The sequence below is a fragment of the Corvus moneduloides genome, chromosome 4, assembly GCF_009650955.1.
Source record: "Corvus moneduloides isolate bCorMon1 chromosome 4, bCorMon1.pri, whole genome shotgun sequence".
Classification (NCBI taxonomy): domain Eukaryota; kingdom Metazoa; phylum Chordata; class Aves; order Passeriformes; family Corvidae; genus Corvus; species Corvus moneduloides.
Window position 1 is genome coordinate 38,649,807 of NC_045479.1, and position 23,434 is coordinate 38,673,240.

Below are 23,434 nucleotides of genomic sequence, written 5' to 3' on the forward strand. Positions count from 1 at the left end.
CGTCCATATGATCACAGATCAAAGCATTTCATGCTGCTATAAATATGAAACCAGATGTCTTCTCACTATGGTAAGCTGGTTTTCAAGTGAACCCCTATAAAACAGTGAAAAAGCTGACCATGTCCACTTCAGTGGCTGAAGTACACTTCAGGAAACAAAAGAATATAAAAATAAGGCATTTAATTGAAAAAAAAAGGTATCTTACAAAAATTTTATCTTGCTCAGTTCTAGAAACCATGACAGTATTAATAACATCTTAGAAGACAACTAATAGAGTGTTTATTTAGAAGCAGCATAAATCCAAACAGTGCATAAAATTCCCAAGTGTTTATTGTTACAGTTCAAGGGCATACATTACTTCTGTGATTTTGTCCCCTGCCACAGGAACAGACATAGAGCAGCTACAAAATTTGCTCTTTTCAGAACGCTTTTACTACTTTGAAATCTCATCTTTATAATTGGGTAATACAGTGAAGTAGTTCCAGTGATGAATTCCAGGTTTATATAGACTAGATTTCAAAAGAGTAAACTCAGTACTGAAGGTGTTACAGTTTTTTAATATTCCCATAAAAGGTGACAAAATAAGAAGTCAATTAAGACAGGCAATATACACAAGACATTTGTAAAAAAAACAGATGTTCAATACAAAAGATTCATCTATCTCTAACAATAAAAGAAAAAGCTTTTTATAAGTTAAAAGTATGGGCCCATGCTTCTGAATGCCAACAGTGAGAGGTTATTATGAGGGTATCTCTAAAGTTTAAATACAATCTGTGCTGGCCAAATTACTTCTGCAATTTTTATAAATGAATGATGGAAGACAGAATTACCTAATACAGGAGCCTGAGCATCAAAAATTAAATCTCTATTTTTCAATGGTTTATAAGTGTGATTTCTCCCATTTGCTACAAGGATAACATCTGTAGCTTCTTTGGCTGAGGCCATCATCTCTAAATAGAAGCCCCAAACAAAATGGGAAGCATTTCCACTGTTGAGAAATTACCAAGGAGTATAGTTTGGTCAGAATGCCAAACACTACGGAACAATTCTATGCTTACAGAAAAAACCATTCTCTTTCTAAAGAGATGAATGTGAATTCACAACTGTCATCTTTAATTTTAAATAATTTGATAAGTACCACAGTATTGCCAAATCTTGCAATATAACTCGTTTTGAAATCAAGATGCCAAAAAAGCACAGAAAAATTTATTATTCTTACTGGAACAGCTAGTGAGTTTCTACTTTAAATTTAGATTTTTGCTTGAAATGTTATGTATGCATGTGTCATTATTTTTATCAATCCTATTCTCAGGGAAGTGGAGATAGTACCAGGATAAAGTATTGGCAACAAGGCTGAATTCTCTCTTCCCAGCCCAAATACTTCCGAAAGACCTTACATTCTGTAGATAATGGGAAACACCAGAATTTACCCACTTCATCCACATTACTATGGCCTATATAAAGCTGAAGTGTACTTTGTGTCTAGCTTGGACAACAGCCACAAGGCTCCATCACACTGATTGATGTAGATTAGACTTCTATTTCCAGCTTCTTGCCCTTCCAGATGCTGGAGACTGGAGAGAACAGACACCAATACTTCAGCTCCATAAATGGAGGATAAATGAATCAAGTGCTTCACCTCACCTGGCAATGATCTGCATCCATCTGAGAAGCAGCAAGAGCATTATTGACACAGCACCTTCCTGAGAGATGCCGATTGCCACATGAGGTTTACAGCTTTAACAGGTTGAGATGGAAAGTCCTCTGGCTCCTGAAAGTTTCAGATCCCTCTCTTAAAGACAGTTTAAATACAACTCTTTGGAGTCTCTGAGCAACACTGAACATAAATGAATCACATGCAGAAAATCTGAAACCATTTCAATCCCTTGGCCAGAAAAACCATGCCGTGCCTGGAAACACCAAAGCAATGATTACAGAAGAAAAAAGATTGACGGTGTTGTTGTCTAATATAGGTTTTCCAGATATGTGCTTGGAGTCTTTTGTTTGGTGGTTTACAACTGTGCCAAGTGTCTGGTCAAAACCTGGGAAAAGATAAAAACTTCATTTAACAAAGCCAACCAAGATGAAGAGAAACTTAGTAACCAAGTATATACACCTTTAAAAAAAAATTATTTTACTGTAAGAGTGTTAAATCTCTGTAAAAAGGCATCATCAGACTAAACTAAGTTACACTCAGTTTAATTTGGTACCTTCAACGACTGCAGTATATTACCGCAGGCCTGGTTCCTACGGTATATCACCGTGTCCCGCAGCCATAGGGAGGAGGAGGAGAGAAGATCCAACAGGCAGGAATTGTGCAGCAAGATTGATTTATTTAATTATTTTACAAACCTTTTATAGACTTTTTTCTTCATAGTCTAATTGGACCCCCTTGGGGGTGATTGGCCAAAATCCTAAAACATCCATTGTCAAAATATTTTTCTACTATACCATAAACAAGACTTTTCAAGGTTGCAGGTGGCTTGGTTGTTTACATTCCCTGCTACCTCTTCTGTGAGAGAGAAAAGTCTCTCACGGACTTAGAAAATAACAAAAAGATCCTCACTAACAGCATTTTTGTACCTACAGCAGTATAAATGCAATACTTTACATTAGAAATTACTACTTTTGAGAAGTTACACTTCTGTCAAATCTCTCTTTTATGTAGTTTCACAGCAAAGAAAGGAATGAAACAAGCTAAAATCAGAAGAGGAAAAAGCCATTCCAAGAGTCATTCTAATGCCAAGGATGCTGTTTTGAACAGAAACAACTTATTAGCAACATGTTTTCTGGCAAGATGATGCATTTGTTTTAAAAGGAAAATTATGGAAACAACATTTTTACTTAAGCTGACAGAAAACAAGCTCCTTACAAAGGTTTAGTTTATAAATTCTATTTACACAACAGTTTTATAGTACTGGCAGCTGAAGTACTGTAGTACTTAGGTAACTTCTTGCTCTGCTCTGTATTATCAATACTTTAATATTGTGCTTCATTAGCTATTACTGTACACACACCATTATGCTATGTTTTGTCCAGCTGCACCTGGACATGCATTCTGTATGCTGATAAAAGCACACCAATTTAGAACACTTGATTTTAACTCACACTGTAGTGATGTATAACTGGGTACATGCACATGCATGCATTTAAGGTTGGAACACTCCAAACCAAATCAGTATATTTTATATTAACCTTTTTTCTTCTTCTTAGATTTGACTGTCAACACTCACAACCTGGAAATTTCAAATAAAGCTGCTGCTTTATTACAAAAAAAATTCTGCACCTCAGACAAAACTTAAAAAACTCCCCACCACAAACCGCTTTGGCAGGTATATAGTTGGTAATACTGTTACCTTTGAAACACACATTTAAACCTGGCTTTAAATAATGCAAAAGAGCTACAGAAAAATCAAACGTCAAGGTCTAATAGTTTAACTCTCAACACTCCTTATGTTTTAAAGAGTAGTAAATTTTTGGGGGAAAAACTGTAATTAACTTTTTCTAAATATATCCCTCAATTGTACATAAAGTGTATATTCAGAGCATGAACAAGTAGGTAAAGTAACAGTCCTTCCATTAGCTTTGTTATTTACACAATAGGTATAGACTGGTAACATGGCAAATTTGAATCTTATTCTGCACAGCTATTCAAAGTTTTAACTAGTAAATGTGGAGGCAAGGGTGGATTTTCTTTCAGAAACAGTGGGTATCACAGGCTATTAGATACACCACATCTAGGAATATTACCAACAGGAAAAACACTGACAGAAAGAATTAGCAGTAGCAGCATGCTGTTTTCAAAAAAAGGGACACAATTCTTTATTCCCACTGCCATATTTATTGTTTTCCAAAACGCTGCAGAGACTAGAGTATTCCTTCTGAGTCCACATTGAAAGGGAATGAAAAAGTGGGTTGAAGGAGAGACACGGAACCTAAGAGCAAGCATCACGTGATCAACACAATTTTGCTTATATCACATCACATATATACCACAGTATGTATGTGTATAACATAGTATACACACTCCAGCAATGCTTATGGATTTGTAAATGTGGAATGTGCATACTGTCCCTGCTGCAGCTAAAAAAGTAAGTTGCTGAGCATGGAAAAAGTACATTAAATGAAGAAGAAATAGATGCTAATAAATGCAGGCATACATTAGCTAGGTTTACTCCATTCTCTTAATGCATTTGCCGCATTAGGAGCTTGAAACATTGTCTGAGTGTTTAGGTGTTTCTGGTTTAGGACAGAAATATCTAAAAATTCATCAAACGGTTAAACGCTCCTTTGTATTTTGAACCTTCATGGAATAGAGCATAAAAAATGCTGTATAGCCAAATCCAGAGCATCAATAATAGTTTGTAGTTTTCACTGTAATGGCAGATCTAAAGGACTAGTGTCTCACAGGCAGTTTATCTGCATATTCACACCTTGACTTCCAATTAATAACTATACCAACAATGAAACCCGGAAACTTCTCTCTGTAAACAAGCTGTTAAACACAACAGTGTCAGATATGGTTTCTAAACAATTTTGAAACATAGGGTATGTTTATGGCTTAAAAGGTTGTCTGTAGTGTTAATTCACAGGCAATGATCCTTCAGAGCAATGAGTAAACACTGAAATAATTTAGAACCAGCCAGTCAACTTTTTAAAAAAATTGCATACAGTCTTTTTATTTAAAGTCACGGCAAGTTTTTGATAAGCTTAACTTATAGGAAACAGTGCTCTACATTATAGGTCTTATGTAGGAAGCAGTGAAAAAATCCAGAAGGGAAACTATTGTTCACATTTTCTTATTTAATTCTTAAATCTGAGCCTGTTGCTAAGACTTCAGAGTTAGGAATGGAGCTTCTGCAGTGACAGCTTAATCCAAGTAAATGGATAAAATTAAGATGACATTTTCTCTTATAAAATGTTACTATAATTAGACATATAGAAAAGGAGAGGGCAGCAATTGCTTCTTTCAAGGTAACTTGTTGGATATCTCTGGTCTCTTTCAGTCATCAACAAGACAATAAGCTACAATAAACAAATCAAAATATGGAAAAGGACCAAGCATCCTTGCTCTTTTTCATTATCAGGTCCATTACTTTTGCTCCCTTTGTCCTTTATGCTGCTATTTCTGTATTCTTTCCATTTAAAAATCATATCCTCAGCCCTTCTTGAAATTCAAGTCCAATTTTATGTTACATTGGGAGAAGGGGGGAAAAAAAGAAAAAAAAGAAAAAAAAGAAGACTCTTACCACTGTATTGCATCGTAGCTCCCAAATACGAATCAACAACTGATCCCAGTAGGCCAGCTGCTGCACCAAACACAATAACGGGCCATTGCGGAGCAGACACTTCCAGATCAGTCACAAAAATGAGTTGTGTTACGAAGTAGGCTATGCCTACTGCCATGCCTCCAAGCAAACTTGAGAGCAGGCCCACTAAAGTAACTGCTCCATTAGTACCTAAACCAAAAAAAATGAAGCTGATTTACTGGTTTTAAAAGACTTGTATTCATTGAAATGTTTTACATGAAATCAAAACTGTTCCTAGTGATTTTCTCCTCTTATATTCACAAGGCTCTGCTAACTGCAGCTTTCTATAATTCCCATTATGCTGTTGAGCAGCTTAATCTGTACTATTACTGCCTGTTACTACTCCTTTCCTGTCTCTAGGGCTAGTTCTCTAGAAATATTCACCAGCATTAAGTTAAATAAAACTAGACAGCACACCTCACAATGTCACCCAGTATTTGTCTGCTCTAGGTGGTAGGTTAATAAAAGATTTGCTAAAAAAAAACAGACCTTGAGATGGGCATATTATTAAAGCAATGTCCCCTTTCAGAAGTAGTATACTAAGACATATGTCACCAACACATTTAAAAAGAAACACATCCATAGACAGAAGATGTTTTACAACTCATTGAATAAAAATCTGAAGAATGCATATAAAGAAAAAGAAATTCCCACGCATTTAAATCCTATCCAACAAGATTTATACCTCTAATCAACTTGCCAGCAAGGCTCAAAAAAAGCACACTGCTTTAAAGCAGCAATGACATCCACCATGGAGACAACGTTTGACAGACAGAAAGTTCACTTTATTCATCCTTGGTAGGATATTAAAAGAAATGAGTGATTTGCTTAAGAAGTGAATTTTCTGTAGCATCTGTGTTGAATATATATGTATTCTACTGATTAAAAGAATGTCTGAAAAAAATCAGTTGATAACTTGTATTCTTCATATTAGCAATAGAAACACTTTTAATATTACCAGAGATTAGAAGTGACAGCATTCAGGATGATTTTAGATCTGTGGATGCTATGCTCAAGCATCTCATCAACAAGATGCAGGAGAAACACAATTGAGTGTATTCCATTCCAGAGAATGCATTCCTGATAACCTTTTCTAATCCCGTATTTCTGATACTTGTTTTTCTACGTCTTTCTCGGAACTTTTCAAGTTGGATGTGTAATACAAAACAGATTAACAAAATACTAAGAACATGTAGAAGAGGTAACACCTTACCTACCGGAACCTGTTCCCAGGTTGTTATCAATCTTGGTTTGCTTTTACTCATAACACTACCAATCTCTGAAGCCCACGTATCACCAGCAGAGCATGCCAAAGCTCCCAAAAGGGATAAGCACATCCACGATGCTGTGTATTCCTTTGAGAAGTCGATAGGAATTTCACCTGGTCCGTTTTCTATCATATATAAGAGAGCCAGCTCAGTAGGAACACCACCGTTACAGAATACCTGAACCCAATTCCTCTGTCCACCTAAAGTATAAAAACCGAATTTGAATTATTTCAGGCAACAGCATGAGACAAAAGTAAAAGACACATATATAAATTTAAAAAGACATATTCAAAACAGAAACTACATGGCAATTTATTAAACAGAACAAAAGCAAAAGCAAAGTGGCTTGCTAATATTCACAGAGGTGTAGGGCAGTCACAACAGTGTTCCCTATTCTAGGTGTTATATCTCATCTGACCCTTTGAAAGGAACAAGAACGTGCAGTATTTATTCTCCACAAGGGATCTGAAAGAATTAAAGTATTTTGGCTTACCTTCTTTGTATTCTGAATCTATTTGCTTCTTTATATCTTTTTTCCACTTAGTAAGTTTTGAAGAAGTAACAAAAAATACAAACAAAGAAGAGAAGAAACTGTAATTTGCAACTGTAAGGATAAATCCAACCACCAGTCCTACGAAGAAAAAAGAAGTATATAAAGTTCCTTCAGTAAGAATGGTCACTTTGCAAAGCAATTAAGTATTTCACATTTTCTGAATATGAAGAGTATCTTCCTGATAAACCTGAGACAATCATGCAATAAGAGATTCTATTGCCAAATTGCTAATTTTATTGCAACTGCTGAAGCATGTGATTTTTAAGACCTTCTTTTGCCACAAATCAGTAATACTGTGCAAAAATAAAAGAGAAGCAATAAAACACCCAGAATCCAAAGAATATGTAATTGAAATTTAAGTACTTTGCCTGAAGAATATTATTGTTTGTATAAGGAGCAGATATATAGCTGTAGCTGTGGCTCTACCAGCAAGTTTATAATCAGTTTGGGTTATCAAATTCCCCATCCAAGGTTTCTCTGTAAAACCCTCCTCCATATCTTAGCAGATGCTAGTTCTCTATTCTTTTCTTCCTTTTCTTTTTTGGTTTTTGATTTTTATGCCACCTTTTTATTTCTGTAATTTTCTTAAGTATTTGAGCTCTTTGATGCGATTCATTTCTATGTCCCCTTTCACAGGGGAGGCCTAATTTCACTCCTCACCATGACATTACAGTTCTAAAGGACTGAAAGAAAAATGGCTACAATTAAGAGCAAATGCCAGTATACACTGGCTAGCAGAGCTGTTAAGAGGTAGGAACACAGAAGTCGAAAAGATTTTTGTCAGTTTAGAAAATGCTTCCCTTAACTCTCACAGACAGAAGAAGATTTGCAAAATGGGTGACATGGGCAGGAAGGATTTGAGGCCCTGTTCCACTCCACCGAACATCAATTCAGACAATGTCACGAGACAAGGGTGAATCACCTCATCCAGAAATGTTGCACCAAATTTCAATAAACACTATTGTACACTATGCTGGGCTTTTTATCATGTGGTCAAGAAAAACTCTGTAGGAACAGTCATTTGTTTTTAGTGAAGTACAGATTTAATTTTCTTTTTTTTACGAGGCAAAAAATGCCTAAAACCGTTCTATTACAGAAAGGAGAACCATGCTCTCTTAACTGATTTCCTACCAGGCAGGAAGGCTGCTGACACAATGGGTTTAGGGTCTTTCTTTACCACTACCTCTGCCATTTCTTTGTTTCTCTGTGAATCCTTCTGTATGTTAAACCAAACCATGTGATTTAACTGCATACTGTACTGAAGTTTAAAAGAATCTTCCAGGTTTATATGAATATAATAATATTAATCAAATCAATTACAAACAGTAGCACAGGATTAACTTGACTGTTTAAACAGGCAAGTGAAAAAAACCCCAGTATGAATTTGGGGTATATATGCTTACGTTTATACTTTATTATAATAGGACAGGTAAAGTCTTAGATTGCAAACAATAAAAAAGACCTTTAGTTTACTAAATGTTTAGCTTAAGTCTCAGAAAAAACATACCTCCCAAAGCACCACTGTGATCAAGACTCTTCTTTTTAAAACCCTGTGTAACAATAATTAGCGGAACCAAGACTGAAAAAAGCCAGCGCCACGGAGAAATGGGTCGTAAAGTACCTGATAAATCAAATAACATGGTTACAGATGATCCTCATAAAACTTTTTTTATGTCTTCATGTCTGAAAAGTCATTATTTCCTGGTATATACTTAAATTTCAATCTTAATAGAGATTAAAACTTTTAATCCTTCAGAAGAAAGATATTCATATGAACAGAAGAACATATATCTGCAACTATCTACTCAATTTTTCTATTCAGCTATCAAAAGAAAATATATTTCATGAATTAAAATTAATTACCAAAAAATAGCAAAATGTGACAAGAAATAAATATGGTGATACTTTCCATTCTAAAAGGGATTTATGAACTTCAAAAACTAACATTTGAATTTACTGTGATAGAATTCCACTACCAAAAAAAGACAACCAAGGCAGTCTGCTAGGTGAAAGTGAGCATGACCACTTTATGAAACAAAGCCCTTTCAGTTCTTCTGACCTTGATGTAAGGCTCTTTAAAATATACTTTGAGCTGATGACTGTCTCAGCAAGATTTGAAGCTGACAGTTTTCGTTTGAAAAACCCACAAACTTCTAAAAGCTAAAGCCAACAGTTAATGTAGGTTTTGAAATTAAAAACATATTTTTTTGAGAAGTTATTTATTACATCTCCTATACAAATACAAGACATCACAAATGTTGCATTAAAGTAAGTCTCAGTCTTCTGAAAGAAAGATTTCACACAGGCACATAGGCTGGAAAGATAAACATGATGGTTTTCAACAAGAACTTTTGTGTCAGCAGTACCCCAACCTTTGCACAAACACGGGCCCCCTGGTGCAAAGCAGGACAAACGTGTCTGTGAAATCACAGTAAAACACTCATTGCAATGTAAAGATTCACATGAAAAAAATTCTCTTCTGTGTACTGAAGAGCCACAAGCCATAGTGGGGGTCTTGCAGCCCAGGGCTGAGTCAGAAATCCAGAAGACAAGCACTGGCTGTGTATGAAGAGCCCCCCAGTGCTGTAGCCTGGTATTGCTTATCACAAACCAAGGCAGCTCTTGCTGCAAACTTGAGTATGAGCAGTACTGGAACACAAAGGGGTTCCTTTTGCTTGCCTAACAAACAGAATTTTCATCTCTTCAAGGTCATTTTTAAACTAACCTTTTTGGATTTCCTTGTAGGGGAGAAAAGTATTTGTATTAAATTACTACTAAATGTAAACAGTTAAGACTAAGATAGAATCTACAATAAAACAATGAATGCGTTCTTTGACACTCTGGTGTCACTAACATCTGGCCCACTGTTCGGTGCTTAAGAATTACTATAAACTGTATATTAATAAACGTATGATTGTAGTATTTTTACATTTATGTTACGGATCGTGAATTTCACCCCTTTTACGGGCTGAACCTATTAAGCCCATTAACTACTATATGCTTCATTCACTACCTTGAAAAGCCAATGTCTTTCCACAGTCTCAGGCAAATGAACACAGAAATTTTATGTCCTTCTTGTTCCATAACCATTCCATATAAAAAGGAGGATTTGTCCACAGTCTTCTCCTTCCTATTAGGCCCTATCCTGATTCACCTGATACCAGGTCTCCCCACGCTATACTGTAAATTCCCACTCACATAAGAGAACAGGGACTAGAATATCCTAATCGTCAGAAAAGCTGTACCTTTAGAGAGCAGATACACATAAATGAAGTTGCATGTTTAAACTTGGGGAGCTACAAATGACACAAATAGCCTGGTTGTGAAGCCTGCTCCTGCATACTTTCTAAATGTCTGGCATCTCACTACAAGCCAAAGTAGAAGTGTCCAGACAACACAGATTTAATGCTGTACCAGAACTAATACCCCATCCTAAAACATGAAGCACTGGAAAACACTAAGCAGAGACATGCAACTGCCTCTACAAAAGTCACCTGATACTGGTGGGGTATTTATTATAGCTTCTTCTGGATCCAGGGTGACACTAGGCAGTTGAAGGTGTTCCTACTGCATCCCTAGGCACTCTCAGCAACACTGCAAAGACACCAGAGCTCTTCCTGCATCAGACTGGTTGAGGTCTGAATGACAAGTCGTCACCCGTCTCAGAAAATCAGTCAAATTCTTCTAGGCTTAAACTGATACTGCAGGCACTATCAGGTGCTTTTGCACACTGCTGTAAGAATGGTCCTAGAGCCAAAAAGAAAGACAACAGAGAGAACTTGTGTCCCTGCAACTACACACAACTAAGTCACAGCCAGCCTGAGCTGCCTGAGCAGAATGCTGAGCTGACAGTAAACACCTAAGCCAGCCACTCCATGCATACATCCCTATCTTTATACCATTTCCTGTTTCTCTGTTCCTCGACTAAGGAAGTCTTCTCACATTCCCTGTTCTGCATGTTGCAGATGCTGCTGATACCTAAAACAGTTTTGAAAGCTAGCACGTTCCTCTAGTACTGTCACATACTTTCCCTGATAAAGAGAGATCTCTGTCAGCTTGGACTTTCTTTTCACTTCTTAATTTTTATTTGCTTTCTTTCAGAGAAAGAAATCACAAAGGATACCAACATTTTAAATTCTACGTGATCCCTGGGTGGAGCTGCAAATAAGCGGCTGTCAGCATCTTCTAAACCACTATTACCTACTGTCAGAGGTGAGGTTATCAGCTCTACTGATGAAGGAACGGGCTGTGCACATCCCTCTTCCCATTTTTTGTCTCCTGCCTGGAGAGGCCGGAGGGGAGGGTTCGCCCCTGGCCGTGCTACGCCAGCCCGTCCCCGGCCTTTGGACTCACCGTAGTACGTACTTGCAGTCATGGACACGATCCAGAACGCCAGCGAAATACAAATGAGCAAGTTCAGGATGACCATATTCGCCATCATCTTGAGGTATTCTCTGAAGAAATCCTCCTGGTAATAGGACATGGGAATCAAGAAGGAGAACACCTGCTGGGAAAGCACAAGGCGCAGGGCATCAGCGACACCGCCGCCACCACCTTCTTCTTCTTCTCTTTCTCCTCCCGCCCGGCCGGAGCCGCGGCCGGGCCTGGCCCGCACCGCCCCCGGGGCGCTGCCGGGAGGCACCGAGGTGCTCATGGAGAGGCTGCTGCGGCCACCCCGGCCGGCCCACCCCGGCTGCGCTGCGCGGCCGGAGGTGCTCGCACCGCCCGGCCCCGTCACTGACCTGCTCCCTGGGGCCGCGGGCACTCCCACATCCCGCCCCGCGGCCTCCCCGCGCATGCTCGGCCGGCAGCCGCGCGGGCCCGCCTGCGCCGCGGCAGAGGGGCGGAGCCGCGGCACGTGCGTGTCAGTGAGGAGCCCTGCTCTCCTCGGGGCTGCCGCCGGGCAGCGTCCCTCCGACAGACCGTGTGGCTCCAGTTTGCGAAATAAAACGGGAACGACACGCCTGTGAAAGGCATGAAGTCTGTGGATAATTAGTGAGACCAATGAGTACCTGGATGAGTTTTGAAACTTGTCGGAGCACTTCGAAATTCATTAACAGCAGAAGAAAGAGACTTGAAACGTTTACTAAAGTTGACTTGGGATGAAAACATGCCAAACCTGCCTGGTAGCTTCTCTTGGGGCACGTCAGAATTACTCCCAAAACATTGGAGTTGTAAATAAGCTAACTCTAGCTTACAGGAAGGACTCCATAGGTCTCACTTCCACACATTAGAGGTTTTGTCAACAAAGCACAGAAAGGTGAAATTTCACAACTTTTCAAAAACCTATCGTTTTGAGGCAACAGCCTCAAAATAAAGAAGTAAATGAAATAAATAAGACTTCAGGCATCCCAGGAGATAATGCTGAAGTAGTGTTTATGTATTCAGCATTTGTTCAGTGGAGCGTAGACCAAAACTTTCAAGTTGTACAGATGAATCACCTCATGAACACCAATAACCTCAGGTGCTTTCTTCTCATGGACTTGTAGCAGCAGCAGCAGAACAGAGTATTTATTTAAGTATTCAGTGAGAGGCAGAGTAATACAAAAAAGAACAGTAAAAGATCTTTGATCAACTACTTTGATAGAAGTAGTTTTAAAGCTAGAAAAGTCAAGTGAGCAATCTTAATTTAAGAGATGATAATTTCCTTACTGAGTTTAAGATTATTTCCAGCTTGTCATACCCATTTATTTTTGAGGGATGTTCAATTATTTTTCATTCAGCATCTGGAGTAGGTTTCTATCAGGGTGTGAACACAGTCCACATGTCCAACATCATTCTTTTCACTCAGAAACTTGGATATATTTTTGTGTTGTTGTGAAAGCAGTACTCAGTTATCACTCAGAGCTACTTCTTCAGATGTTGCCTAAGCTAAGAAACTTACTCTGCAAAGATTTACAGATTCCTGTTTTCAGCTGAAGAAAGTAGGCCTATTCCAGAGGCTTAAATTAATACTTGGGTGTTTACAATGTATTTTCTCCAGGCAATTAGAGACAAAATTTGGAAAAGGTGCCTTAGTCAAGGCTTTATCTTATTTTCTGCAATATTTATTGGTAACAAATACTGGTAACACCCAAAATTAGTCTCAACTAGAGATACCTAAAACAGTAATACTAATGTAGGAGTACTGATTTTGGTATATTAGTCTTCCTTCTTACCTCCCAAATTTTTATTAAACCTCCATCTGAGGTCTGAATTTGAGATCTAAGAATCAGGGACTCCGTAGCTGGGCTGCTTTGTAAGAACAAGACACCTTTCAAGTATAACTTTCAAGTATAACACTGACATGACATTGCTTAGGTTCTTCTGCCAAAATCTAAGCACCTGAGATTTTCAACCAGAACAAGATCAACTCTACTTAAACTGGAGGCTGAACAAGCAGCTGCTTGTTCTGGTATAACCAACTCCCATAAACTTACTCATTCAAATACATCCTTAACTGTAATAAATTGTTTTAGTTAATCTATTGCTTACTTTTTGTTTTCTAAACTGTAACAGACTGATACTGGAATTTCTGGTGGAGAAACAAACGTTCCTGCAGGAATCCTAGAGCCCTGGCTGTTATCTGTGGTTCTGTAAAACTGTGGGATTGTGATTAATGGTAACACATAAGCTGGTGTGAAGAGGGGGCAGGTTTGTGAAGCTCTAAAGGACTCTTCAGCTTCCTTCAAAGATCCCATACCCATGTGAAGTAGCACTTGGTGCTGATTTAGGGACATACCAGACTATTGCACTGGTTTATCTACAGACCTTGCATCTTGGCTTGAAGCCAAAGGTGCTGCTGCTGCTGCTGCTGGAGTTTACCTGAACAAGAACAGAAAAAGGGGAGCAAAGCTTTCCACCCCTGGTGTGACAAAGGTGGTTCTGGTCAGGAAATGTCTTAACAGCCAGTGCATAAATAATGTTGTCTTTGACTCCCTTTTCAGCTCTGAGTGTTTTGTTAAATGTGGTTTCATACATCCCTCTTCCAAAGTTTCTGATTGCCAACAAATTTCCTGCAGTAGCTTGGTACACATTAAATGTTACAAGTAGATTAGAAAACAAGAAAGAAAGGAACACAAAATTAGACTTCTTTCTACATTTGGAAGCTGAAAGAAGTAGTTACAGTTTTGAAAGTAATGTCTACAACAGTTCTGTAATTGGCCCATATATTGTGTTTAAACTCCTCTGTTCTAGATGTTGCCCTATTTTCACTAGGCCCTCTAGTAATGATAATAATAATCATAATAACAACACCACCAACAACAATACCAACACCACTTTAAATTACTAAAAGCTGTGTTTTTAAAAAACTTAAATTGCCATCTGGATGCTTACAATATTGTGAATTCAGAATTAATTAATTAATCCTGAATCCATCACAAAAGTAGTATGTATATTTAATACATGCAAAACATTCATTTCACAATCAATTTTTACTTATAACACCCCCCCTTTCCTTATTCACACCTAATAGTAGTGATAAGCTTGAGAATTAAAAAAACAGCAAGTAACAGTTGCTTATGACAAATAGACCTGAAAGGTTTTCCTCACACTTTCCATCCAAATTCATACTTAGAACAAGAAAAATCTGAGAAGTCTAAATTTAAAAAAGTTAGAATTATAAACTACCCAATATTTAGAAGAGTTTCTTCTTACCTTTTACCTAAATGTGTAGGATGCAAAGCACAGCCAGTGCAGAGTCTAGAAGTAAAAATAAGTATGATTTAATAAGAGGCAGGAATGTGAGATGATTAAAAGCAGCACAACAGAAAGAAGATAATAACTGCTATTGTACATAGCTTGCTAATAATTCTTTTACATTCATTCTTTTCCTAGGAATTTAGTAGATTTGCCATAATACAGCATAACATTTCTAAATTTTCAACAAGATTTTAGAAGTAGAGTTTCTGCCTTATTTTTTTGTATCTCTGAGATAGAACTTTCCATTTCTCTTCACTGCTTAAAACATTATTCATATTTATGCTTGATAGCATGCATTATGAATAATAAAGCTTGAAAGTTAAATACTAATTTAAACATCTTCTATTCTCCATTGTTAATGTTGTTTTCTCAATAACCAAAAACTGATTGAAGACAAAATACTGTTCAATACATGAAATTAAAAACTTGTAAACATTGTTAACATTGTATTAAGTATAGCTGGTCACAAGGGCCTTGAATAATATTCACACTCTTAGAAAAGACAGCATAGTAAGACTGTAAAATTTTATGCTGATAATGTCTTTAGTTACAGAAAACAGACAGGAAAAAGTTATACTGCAGGAAGGGAAAAGTAACACTGCAGATAAATATTTATCTTAAGTAGAGCATTCATAATTAGTAGTTGCCTGTGGAAATACCAAACAGTATTGCAAACAGTAGATTTCATACCAAAGGATTTGCTTTAGAGACGAATTCTTAACGTTTTTGAAGCAGTTAAAAATGTCAGTGCTTAACACTATAGCAAAACTATATATACCAGGATTTTGATTGTGAACTATAAAGCAACAAATGAAGAATAAATATCCAAATGGCTTACCAAAAAATAGCAGAACCTAGAATGAAGCTTTAAGTATTAAATGTATTAAATATGTGTGGATAGGCTTTAGCTTTGTGTTAAATGAGTTTATCCAAGGACAATGACACCAATTAAATTTATTCATAGTGTCCTTTTTCTAGTCATTTATTACAAATTACCCACCTTTTTCCTGTGTGTTTATGCTGTGTTTTTCTACTTTATCAAGTAATTCAGGAAAGAACCAACATGTTGAAAGTAGCATGTGTTCAGGATTGTGATAGCTCTAGTATATTTGCATTTTACAGAGGAGAAACTTAAATAATTAAACTAGAGTGCAAAAACAAGGTAATGAAAAAATAAAGGTTTCAGCAGTGGGTAATTCAGTAATGGGGAAGGGTAACAGTAAGTAAGGCAGGTAAAGATCTAAGAGGACTATGTGCAAGAAATGACCATCTTCAGTCATAGACTTGCCAAGATGGTAAAGAGGCTTTAAACATGCTGCCAGGGGAGGAGAACTTCCTTCCATCCCAGTCCCACTGGTTTGATGCCAGTGCCGCCGCAAGAGATGCCCAGAATCTGGAGGAAGGATCATAGTGATGCCTAAATATTTTTAGCTTTTTTATATATTTGTAGCTTTGTGGATTTTTAATATATAGCTGTATAGTTTCTAGCACTTTCTTACACTTTAGAACAGTAGTTATCCTTTCTTACATATTATGTCACATTCTTGAAATGCTGTTTGGTCTTATTTTCAAGGAAAAGAACTTCTAACAAGGACATCTTGCTTTGCACCAGTGCCTGGGAGACATAACAAGATACAGCGCTAGGAACCCCTTGGAGACACTCCAGCAGGCCAGGTCCAAGGGTGGGTTACCAGGGCAACCAGTCTCCTATTGGATGTACTAATTAGTTGAACTTATAAAAATTGTGAAAATTTAATGCTGCATGTGGACATAGGGATAATCTGTGCACCTGAAAGCTTTCATTAAAAGACTGCTCTTTATGTTAGCCATTCTAATATTGTTTTTCTTCCGCTTTTAGGCAACAAGAAGTTAGCAGGAGAGCACCTGAAGAGCAGCACAAAGGAATTCCAGCTACTCCAGCCAGTGAGTTGGCTTCATCGGGGGGGTCCCACTTAAATGGCTCTATGCAAATGCACACAGCATGGGGAATAAACAACAGGAATGAGAGATGTGCACATGCCTGCAGGGCTACAGTCTTACTGGAATCATGGAGACATGGTGGGATGGCTCCTATGACTGGAGTGTTAGAATGGAAGGATACAGACTCTCAGACATATCAGAAGGATGCATCTCTTCAGAGACAGGTAGGAGCACCCTCACGTTCACAAGCCCTCACCCTCACAAGGGACTTCAACCATAACAATATCTATTGGAAGGGCAACACAGCAGAGCATAAGCAATACAGGAGGTTGCTGAAGTGTGTTGATGATAACTTCCTTCTCCAAGTGACACGGAAGCCAACAAGAAGAGGTGCTTTGCTGGGCCTTGGTCTCACCAACAGGGAGGGGCTGCTGAGGCACATGAAGCTGAAGGGCAGCTTTGGCTGCAAGTGACCATGGAATGGTAGCTTTCAAGATACTTAGGGCAGTGAGGACAGTGCAGAGCAAGCTCACTGCCCTGGACTTCAGGAGAGGAGAGGGATCTCTTCAAGGATCTGCTTGGTAGAGTACCACTGACTGACATCAGAGCTGCATCTCTGCTGTGTGATGTAAAGCATAGTCTATGCTGACAGAATTACAGCTATGCAAGGAACAGGACTGGCTGGCTTTAAGATTGAGAAAACATTTAAGTGATTCAGAATCATTAAGTTACATTTTTATCCTGTGAAAACTCATGTCCTCCACATCTGCACAGCAAGTAGGTGTAGCTTATCATACATAATGATGCAAATCAGCAGTTCAACTTGTTTAAGTAGACTGAGAAGCAGTGATGGAACTATGCACATATATATTTTTCCCACACTGATCATAATTAGATTTTAGGATCTTGTTGGGGTTTAAACCCAGATGGCAACTAAGAACTCTGTAGTCGCTCACTTACCTCCTCCCCACCCTGGTGGAATGAGGAGGAAAATCAAAAGCAAAACTCGTAGGTTGAGGTAAGAACAGTTTAATAATTGAAATAAAGTTAAAAAAAAATAGTAAGTAATAATAATGTCAATAAAAAGGAAAAACAAGTGATGCACAAAGCAATTGCTCACCATCTGCTGACCGATGCCAGACACCATCCCCGAACCCCAATTAGCCCCCAGTACAGGTAACTCCCTTAGCTTATACAACAGGGCATGATGGTCCATGGTGTGCAATATCCCTTTTGCCAGTTCAGATAAGCTGTCCAAACTATGTTCACTCACAGTTGTTTTGGGGCTGGGGTTTTTTTGGGTTGTTTTTTTTTTTGGTTGTGTACCTCCTCACTGGCAGAGCATGAGACCAAGAAAGTCCTTGGATAAACACAACTTAGCGACAACCAAAACACCAGGGTGTTATCAACATTATTCTCATACCGAATCCAAAACACAGCAATGTACCAGCTACCAAGAAAAAAATTATCCCAGCCTAAACCAGGACAGATCTTCAGCTCAAGAACTCTGTCACATTTACATTTAGAGTGTTTAGCATACAATCCTGGTAAATACTGCTGAAGATTTAAGATTACTAACTTTCATTGTGCTTAAAATAATTTGTAAGAGATATTGGGAGGTGAGGCAGTCAACCAAAGCCAAATCTAGATATGGAATAAAATCTTAATAAAAAAATATCACCTCCAGTGACCTGGCCTGTATTCTTACAGGCTTGCCAAGAATTTTTTAATTTTTTTGGTCTTCTTGTTAGCAAGATCAAATGTAATGAGCTCAAAAAGACTTCTGACTGCAGACATGACAGTTTTATCCATGACTTGAGAATCGCTGGGCATGTAGAAGACCAATGTTTACCAGTCTTTACTTGTCAGAACTAAGCAGAACAAGGATGGAAATTTGATTTACTATTTTAAACTATTCCAACCAGCAGACTAATGGCTTTTCTAGGGGATGTCCCTGTTACAAGAGTTTTGTTCACATTCTGTACTGACTTCAGAAGCTTTCCAACAAAACAAACAAACAAACAAAACCAAACAAAATCAGTCACAACAGGTATGTTTTGATATTAGCTCAGTAGCACTTAGCAAAAGGAAAAAAAATTTGTAATATTCCTAAACATTTATTCCTAATAGAGAATCCACATTAACAGGCTATCAAGTCCAACTATTTGTGAATTTATGTTTCGTTGTAGAGGTTCAAAATGTAGACCACTCTGTGAGTCACTGGAAGATGAAGAGAAATGGAAATGTGTGGCTCATTGCAAAAATAATCTCCTTAATAGGATGGTAAATTATGCTTTCTTTGAACAGTGGCTTGAGTACCAAAATGCTGTGTCTATGTAAATAGTTTTGGACTGAGACTTTTCAAGAAGTTGCTCATCATGTCTTTATCTGGATCTGAAATAAAAGGGCACTAAACTACACAATGGCTGCTTGAAGGGTAAACTCTGCCAGTGTAATCAATGGGTGATAGTGTTTCATCTGTCACGTCTCCAGTCCGGATATGAGTTTGTATCTTCCCCATTGCCTTTTGCCAACATTGTTTTCAGTTGCTCTAAACTACAGTGACTCCAGTTCTCTGCCTTTTCCATGTGAAGAGGGTGGGGTGTTTTAGTAAAAAAAGCAGACTTCATGGACTCTGGCATGAACCCTTTGAGGCTGTACAATGCTGCGATGCCATGCAAGTCAGGGAAGATGTGGTGATACTATGTGAAGACTGACCCAAAAACTCAAGAGAGATGATATCAACACCATCAAATGGATGAATAAAACCATATGATGAATCCTGATAGAAAAAATACAGTAACCATCACTTCACTTTGTCCACTTTTGACTGTAGTCCTCATTTATGACTGTTTCAGTTGATTAAGACTGGAAGCACAATAGAGGTTAGTGCATGTGTACTTAATTCAGTTCTGACTAGAAGTATAGAAGTATAGAAAGTATAGAAAAATAGTTGTCACACCTCTCTTCTGCAGTTATATTTATTAGATTAAATTTATAATCCATTATATAAAATCTACTAAAGCATGTAAAATGCCTCTTAAATCACCTTCAACTTGATTTCATCTTTTTATGTTATTGAAAGCATGGAATAGTTGAAAGTGAAGCATCAAAATTAATACGAATTTTAAACTGAATAAAGGCACTATTAGTGTTACCCACGGCTGGGTGTTATATACAGATGAGAGGCACAAGCATCAACTACGAAGACACAGCATAAATACTGAGGATATTGTGTCTTTCTGAATTAGCAAGTACTTTGTGTTTCTATAGCAGTTAATCACAAGAAGTTAAAAAAACTTCACAAATGGGCAAAGTTTAAGGAAAGGAAGTAATATTGGTCAATGCCTTGTTCCAGATCACATGAAAAACTTAATCAACAACAGATTGATTAATCAAAAACAGATGATCTGCCTTTTTTTTTTAATACATTGTGAAACATTATATTAAACGTTTTATTGAACATTTGTAAAAGTTGCCTTGAGCCCTAATCAGAGTCTCTGGATCCTGTAATAAAATAAATTATAAAATTATTCTTCAGTGGTTACCCATAGAACTACCAAAGAAGTTGTAAGGAAAGTTCATGAGGGAAATATCCAGCTGTGGGATAAATGCAAATTCAAATCCACAGCTCAATGGGACCTTCCACATGTCATACAATGTAGAAACCTTGTATTGATTTGGTCTTGTGTCACAGAAGACCCTATACTTTAGTAGTAGCTTATTAAAAACTACTACAGACAGCAGTGGTGTCTCATGTTTATGAAGAGAATTATTTTTCTTACATACACTGCAGCATTATCATGAAGTTTATAATATAAATTAAACCTCATAATTCTTAGATTTATTGTAGATTGTAAATTTGTATTTGTAAGGTTGTATCTGAAAAATTATATGTTGTGTCTTACCTGGGCAGATGTTCAGTTTTTTGTTAAACCAGATAAATATTATTTCCTCAAAGAGATAAATATTAGAGGATAATGCACTTGCCAAGTGCGCTATAGATTTGGCTGCATTTTGCAGATAGACAAAAGCAGCAAGTACTTTGTGACCAATAAATTGGATTTTGGGAAATTTACTTTTAAATAAAGAATGTATTTTGTATAATTGAATATTTATTAAATCCATACATTTACTCATGCAAATACAATATTTTGACTTTGGCAGTACAGAATTTTGGTCCTGGTTCTCCCAGGGCAAATACCCAGAGATTCAACTTCAAACACTGCTAAGGAACTGAAGACTTTTTCAGTTTAGAAACTGGGTAATCAAGTATGAAATGTGGAAACAGCCTGGAAAACTAAAACTACAGAGTATGTAAGGAAAGTTTTACCTAAAAGAGGTGGCTACATGTGTACAAAAGTTAAGCAGAAATATCCCTTACCTTTTTCTCTTCAGTCCAGATGCAGCAGAACTGGCGCAGAAAAAAGTATTTAAAAAGTAAGATGAGTTGAAGTCCTATGACAAAGAATTGCAGATTCCCAATGTTTTCAGCAACTGAAGTATCTCATCAGAAAGAATATTGCACTGCCTATTCTGCTGTTTTTCCATGATAATTTATTCCCATTCTTTCAGACGACAACAGTAAAGTGATGCCACAAGAAATCATTCTGTCCTGAAGCAGATTAAAAATGGAGAAATCAAGACGGTAACAAACAGGGTGGAGCCCAATCCACTCTTCTCATGCCAAAACAGTGTCAATTAAAGATTTATTTTCTTGTTCTTCTGACTTCAGAGATCCACCCAGTGTCAGAAGTTGGTATTGAAGTCCCAGAACACCAGACACTGTACTAAACACTCCAAGGTAGCACCACTGTTTTAATCTCTGAAAAAAAATGTTTTGACAAGCTGGGGGTGGGGGGGTGGAAGAAGCACGTTCTTAATCTGGGAAAGGAATCTGCATTTATGCCTTATTTATGCCTTTGTCATAACAAACATAAACCTTGGTGCTCTGCTTTTCAGTATATGAAATCCTTCAGTTTTATGAAGTCTAGAACATCACCATACCAACAGGATGTTATCTCCCAGTTGCCAAGTCTTGCTACATTTATTTTTTCTTGATGACATTGACATTTGATAATATGGATGCAGAAATGAGAATGACTAGGATTCAAACAGAATCTTGTCAGAAGAAATCTAAATAAATTTTAAAAAGTGAACATTTTTAACATCCATAATTATTTCAGTAGAATGGATTATGATTTAAAAAAAAATATATTTTGCAGTCTTTTGTCTTGAGATTTTACCAGCCTGCTTTTATGTTAATTATTTGAGACTTCCCCTGTAAATATGTCCAGCTGTCTGGAATTCATCTTATATGTTTAATTTATGTCAGACACTGATTTAGCTGTAAGCCTTAGGCATGCTGGAGCTGGTTTTCATTTTTTTCCCCCAAAGATTCAAACCCAAAAGAACTTATGTCAAAAGCTGTGAAAATGAGCAACTCGAGAACTCTTCCGGAGTCAGATCTGCCACATGGAGAGCTTCTGAATTTGTTATTTTTCTTCCTGAAAACTGATCTTACAGTTCCACTAGAAAAGGCTCACATCCAAATATGACTAGTAATGAAAAGATTTCTGTACAATAAGCAGGCCACTAGTAACTGCTGGCTGACATAAGGTACTGAAACTTTTGCAGGAATGGCTCATGGCATGATGTTCAAGAACTCTTTGTCTTAGGACATTTTCATATATAGAGTCTATTTGAGGCTATAGATGTCATCATCCTCCTACTAATTAACACAATGAGATTCCTGCAATGTATCTCCTCTCTGAAATCACTTTACATTAGGGGAACTGAAACAACCAGTAAAGAAATTTTTCTTTCTCCGTTCACTAAGAGAGAAGACTTCGATGATATATTTATACTGCTAAACGAAAAAAAAATAAATAGCAGCTGGGAGCAGCTGAAGCACTGACCTCTCAGTAATTGACACTGCTTAACTGTAAACTTACTCTCCAGATGTATTTGGACTCTTCTGAGGAGACGATTCCAGGAAGTCCCTAGAGAGTGGGCTAGTCCTAAGCACCAACTGGTCTTGAGGGACTGGATCTAAGCCCAGTTATTTGGCAGCACAGGCAAAGTCAAATATCAACCCTCTGTGCCTTAAACTGGGGCCTTTGTGACTACCATCCCCTTCAACTTGTTTCCTTGCCAAGTTAAGGTTCCTGAACTTTCCTGAAGATAGTATAAAGAAAAGATATTTGGAGCAGGACAAACATCTAAAATTCTTTGATTTTCCTACATATTTATAGTAGAGATTACATTTAAAAATAACAGTGAAGTGCTGCTCGAAAAGCTGACCCTCTGGCACTGAGGGTCATGTCACACCTCTTTACATATCAGTTTAATTCTCTTTCACAACTGTTTTGCAGGACCCAGCCCTGGGAGATGAAAACATTCCCTGGCTGTGCCAGTTACACCTTGATTCCTCATGGCCCTCCCCGGATAACCACCTTGTTGCACCTCAGGTTCTTCTCACTTACTTTGCTGGTGTCACTCACCTAGTGGCTCGCCTAGCAAGGGAGTGTGATTGCATCAGTACAACAAGCTTGGTTTGCCCCAAGTTTTCTGTAAGAGCGCAGCAATGCTGCAGCACTTTTCCAATTTAATTAGAGCTCACCTAATCCACCACACAGATCCAAGATACAGGTGAGCTCTAATAGTGGGAAGACTATACACTCACAGGTTGAAAAAAATCC

The 23,434-nt window shown here is 37.7% G+C and overlaps 1 protein-coding gene across 6 annotated transcripts; it reads right to left on the reverse strand.

Annotated features, from left to right (window-relative positions):
- Positions 1-256: 256 nt before the first annotated feature.
- TMEM19 (transmembrane protein 19) lies at positions 257-21,525 on the reverse strand. 6 transcript variants are annotated; one of them, XM_032106682.1, is made up of 8 exons: positions 21,118-21,525; positions 14,769-14,813; positions 11,484-11,634; positions 8,638-8,751; positions 7,071-7,208; positions 6,523-6,777; positions 5,250-5,459; positions 257-2,042 (listed from the first exon to the last, which is right to left on the reverse strand). In XM_032106682.1, exons 3-8 carry the CDS (start codon positions 11,611-11,613, stop codon positions 1,879-1,881), a joined length of 1,011 nt encoding a protein of 336 aa, XP_031962573.1. In that variant the 5' UTR covers positions 11,614-11,634; positions 14,769-14,813; positions 21,118-21,525; the 3' UTR covers positions 257-1,878. The 6 variants fall into 6 exon arrangements, with proteins under 6 accessions (XP_031962573.1, XP_031962572.1, XP_031962574.1 ...); XM_032106681.1 differs by having other exon boundaries at positions 11,484-11,637; positions 21,118-21,492; XM_032106683.1 differs by lacking the exons at positions 14,769-14,813; positions 21,118-21,525 and adding an exon at positions 11,873-11,970.
- Positions 21,526-23,434: the final 1,909 nt, after the last annotated feature.

Bases quoted from the DNA above. Each gene is read 5' to 3' on its own strand.
- TMEM19 (XM_032106679.1), bottom strand. From the start codon at position 11,784: ATGAGCACCTCGGTGCCTCCCGGCAGCGCCCCGGGGGCGGTGCGGGCC. The intron at 5,460-6,522 runs GTAAGGTGTTAC...TTTTTGGTTTAG, and splicing joins CTGGGAACAGGTTCCGGTAG to GTACTAATGGAGCAGTTACT. The intron at 2,043-5,249 runs GTAAGAGTCTTC...ATCTTTTCCCAG, and splicing joins AGCTACGATGCAATACAGTG to GTTTTGACCAGACACTTGGC.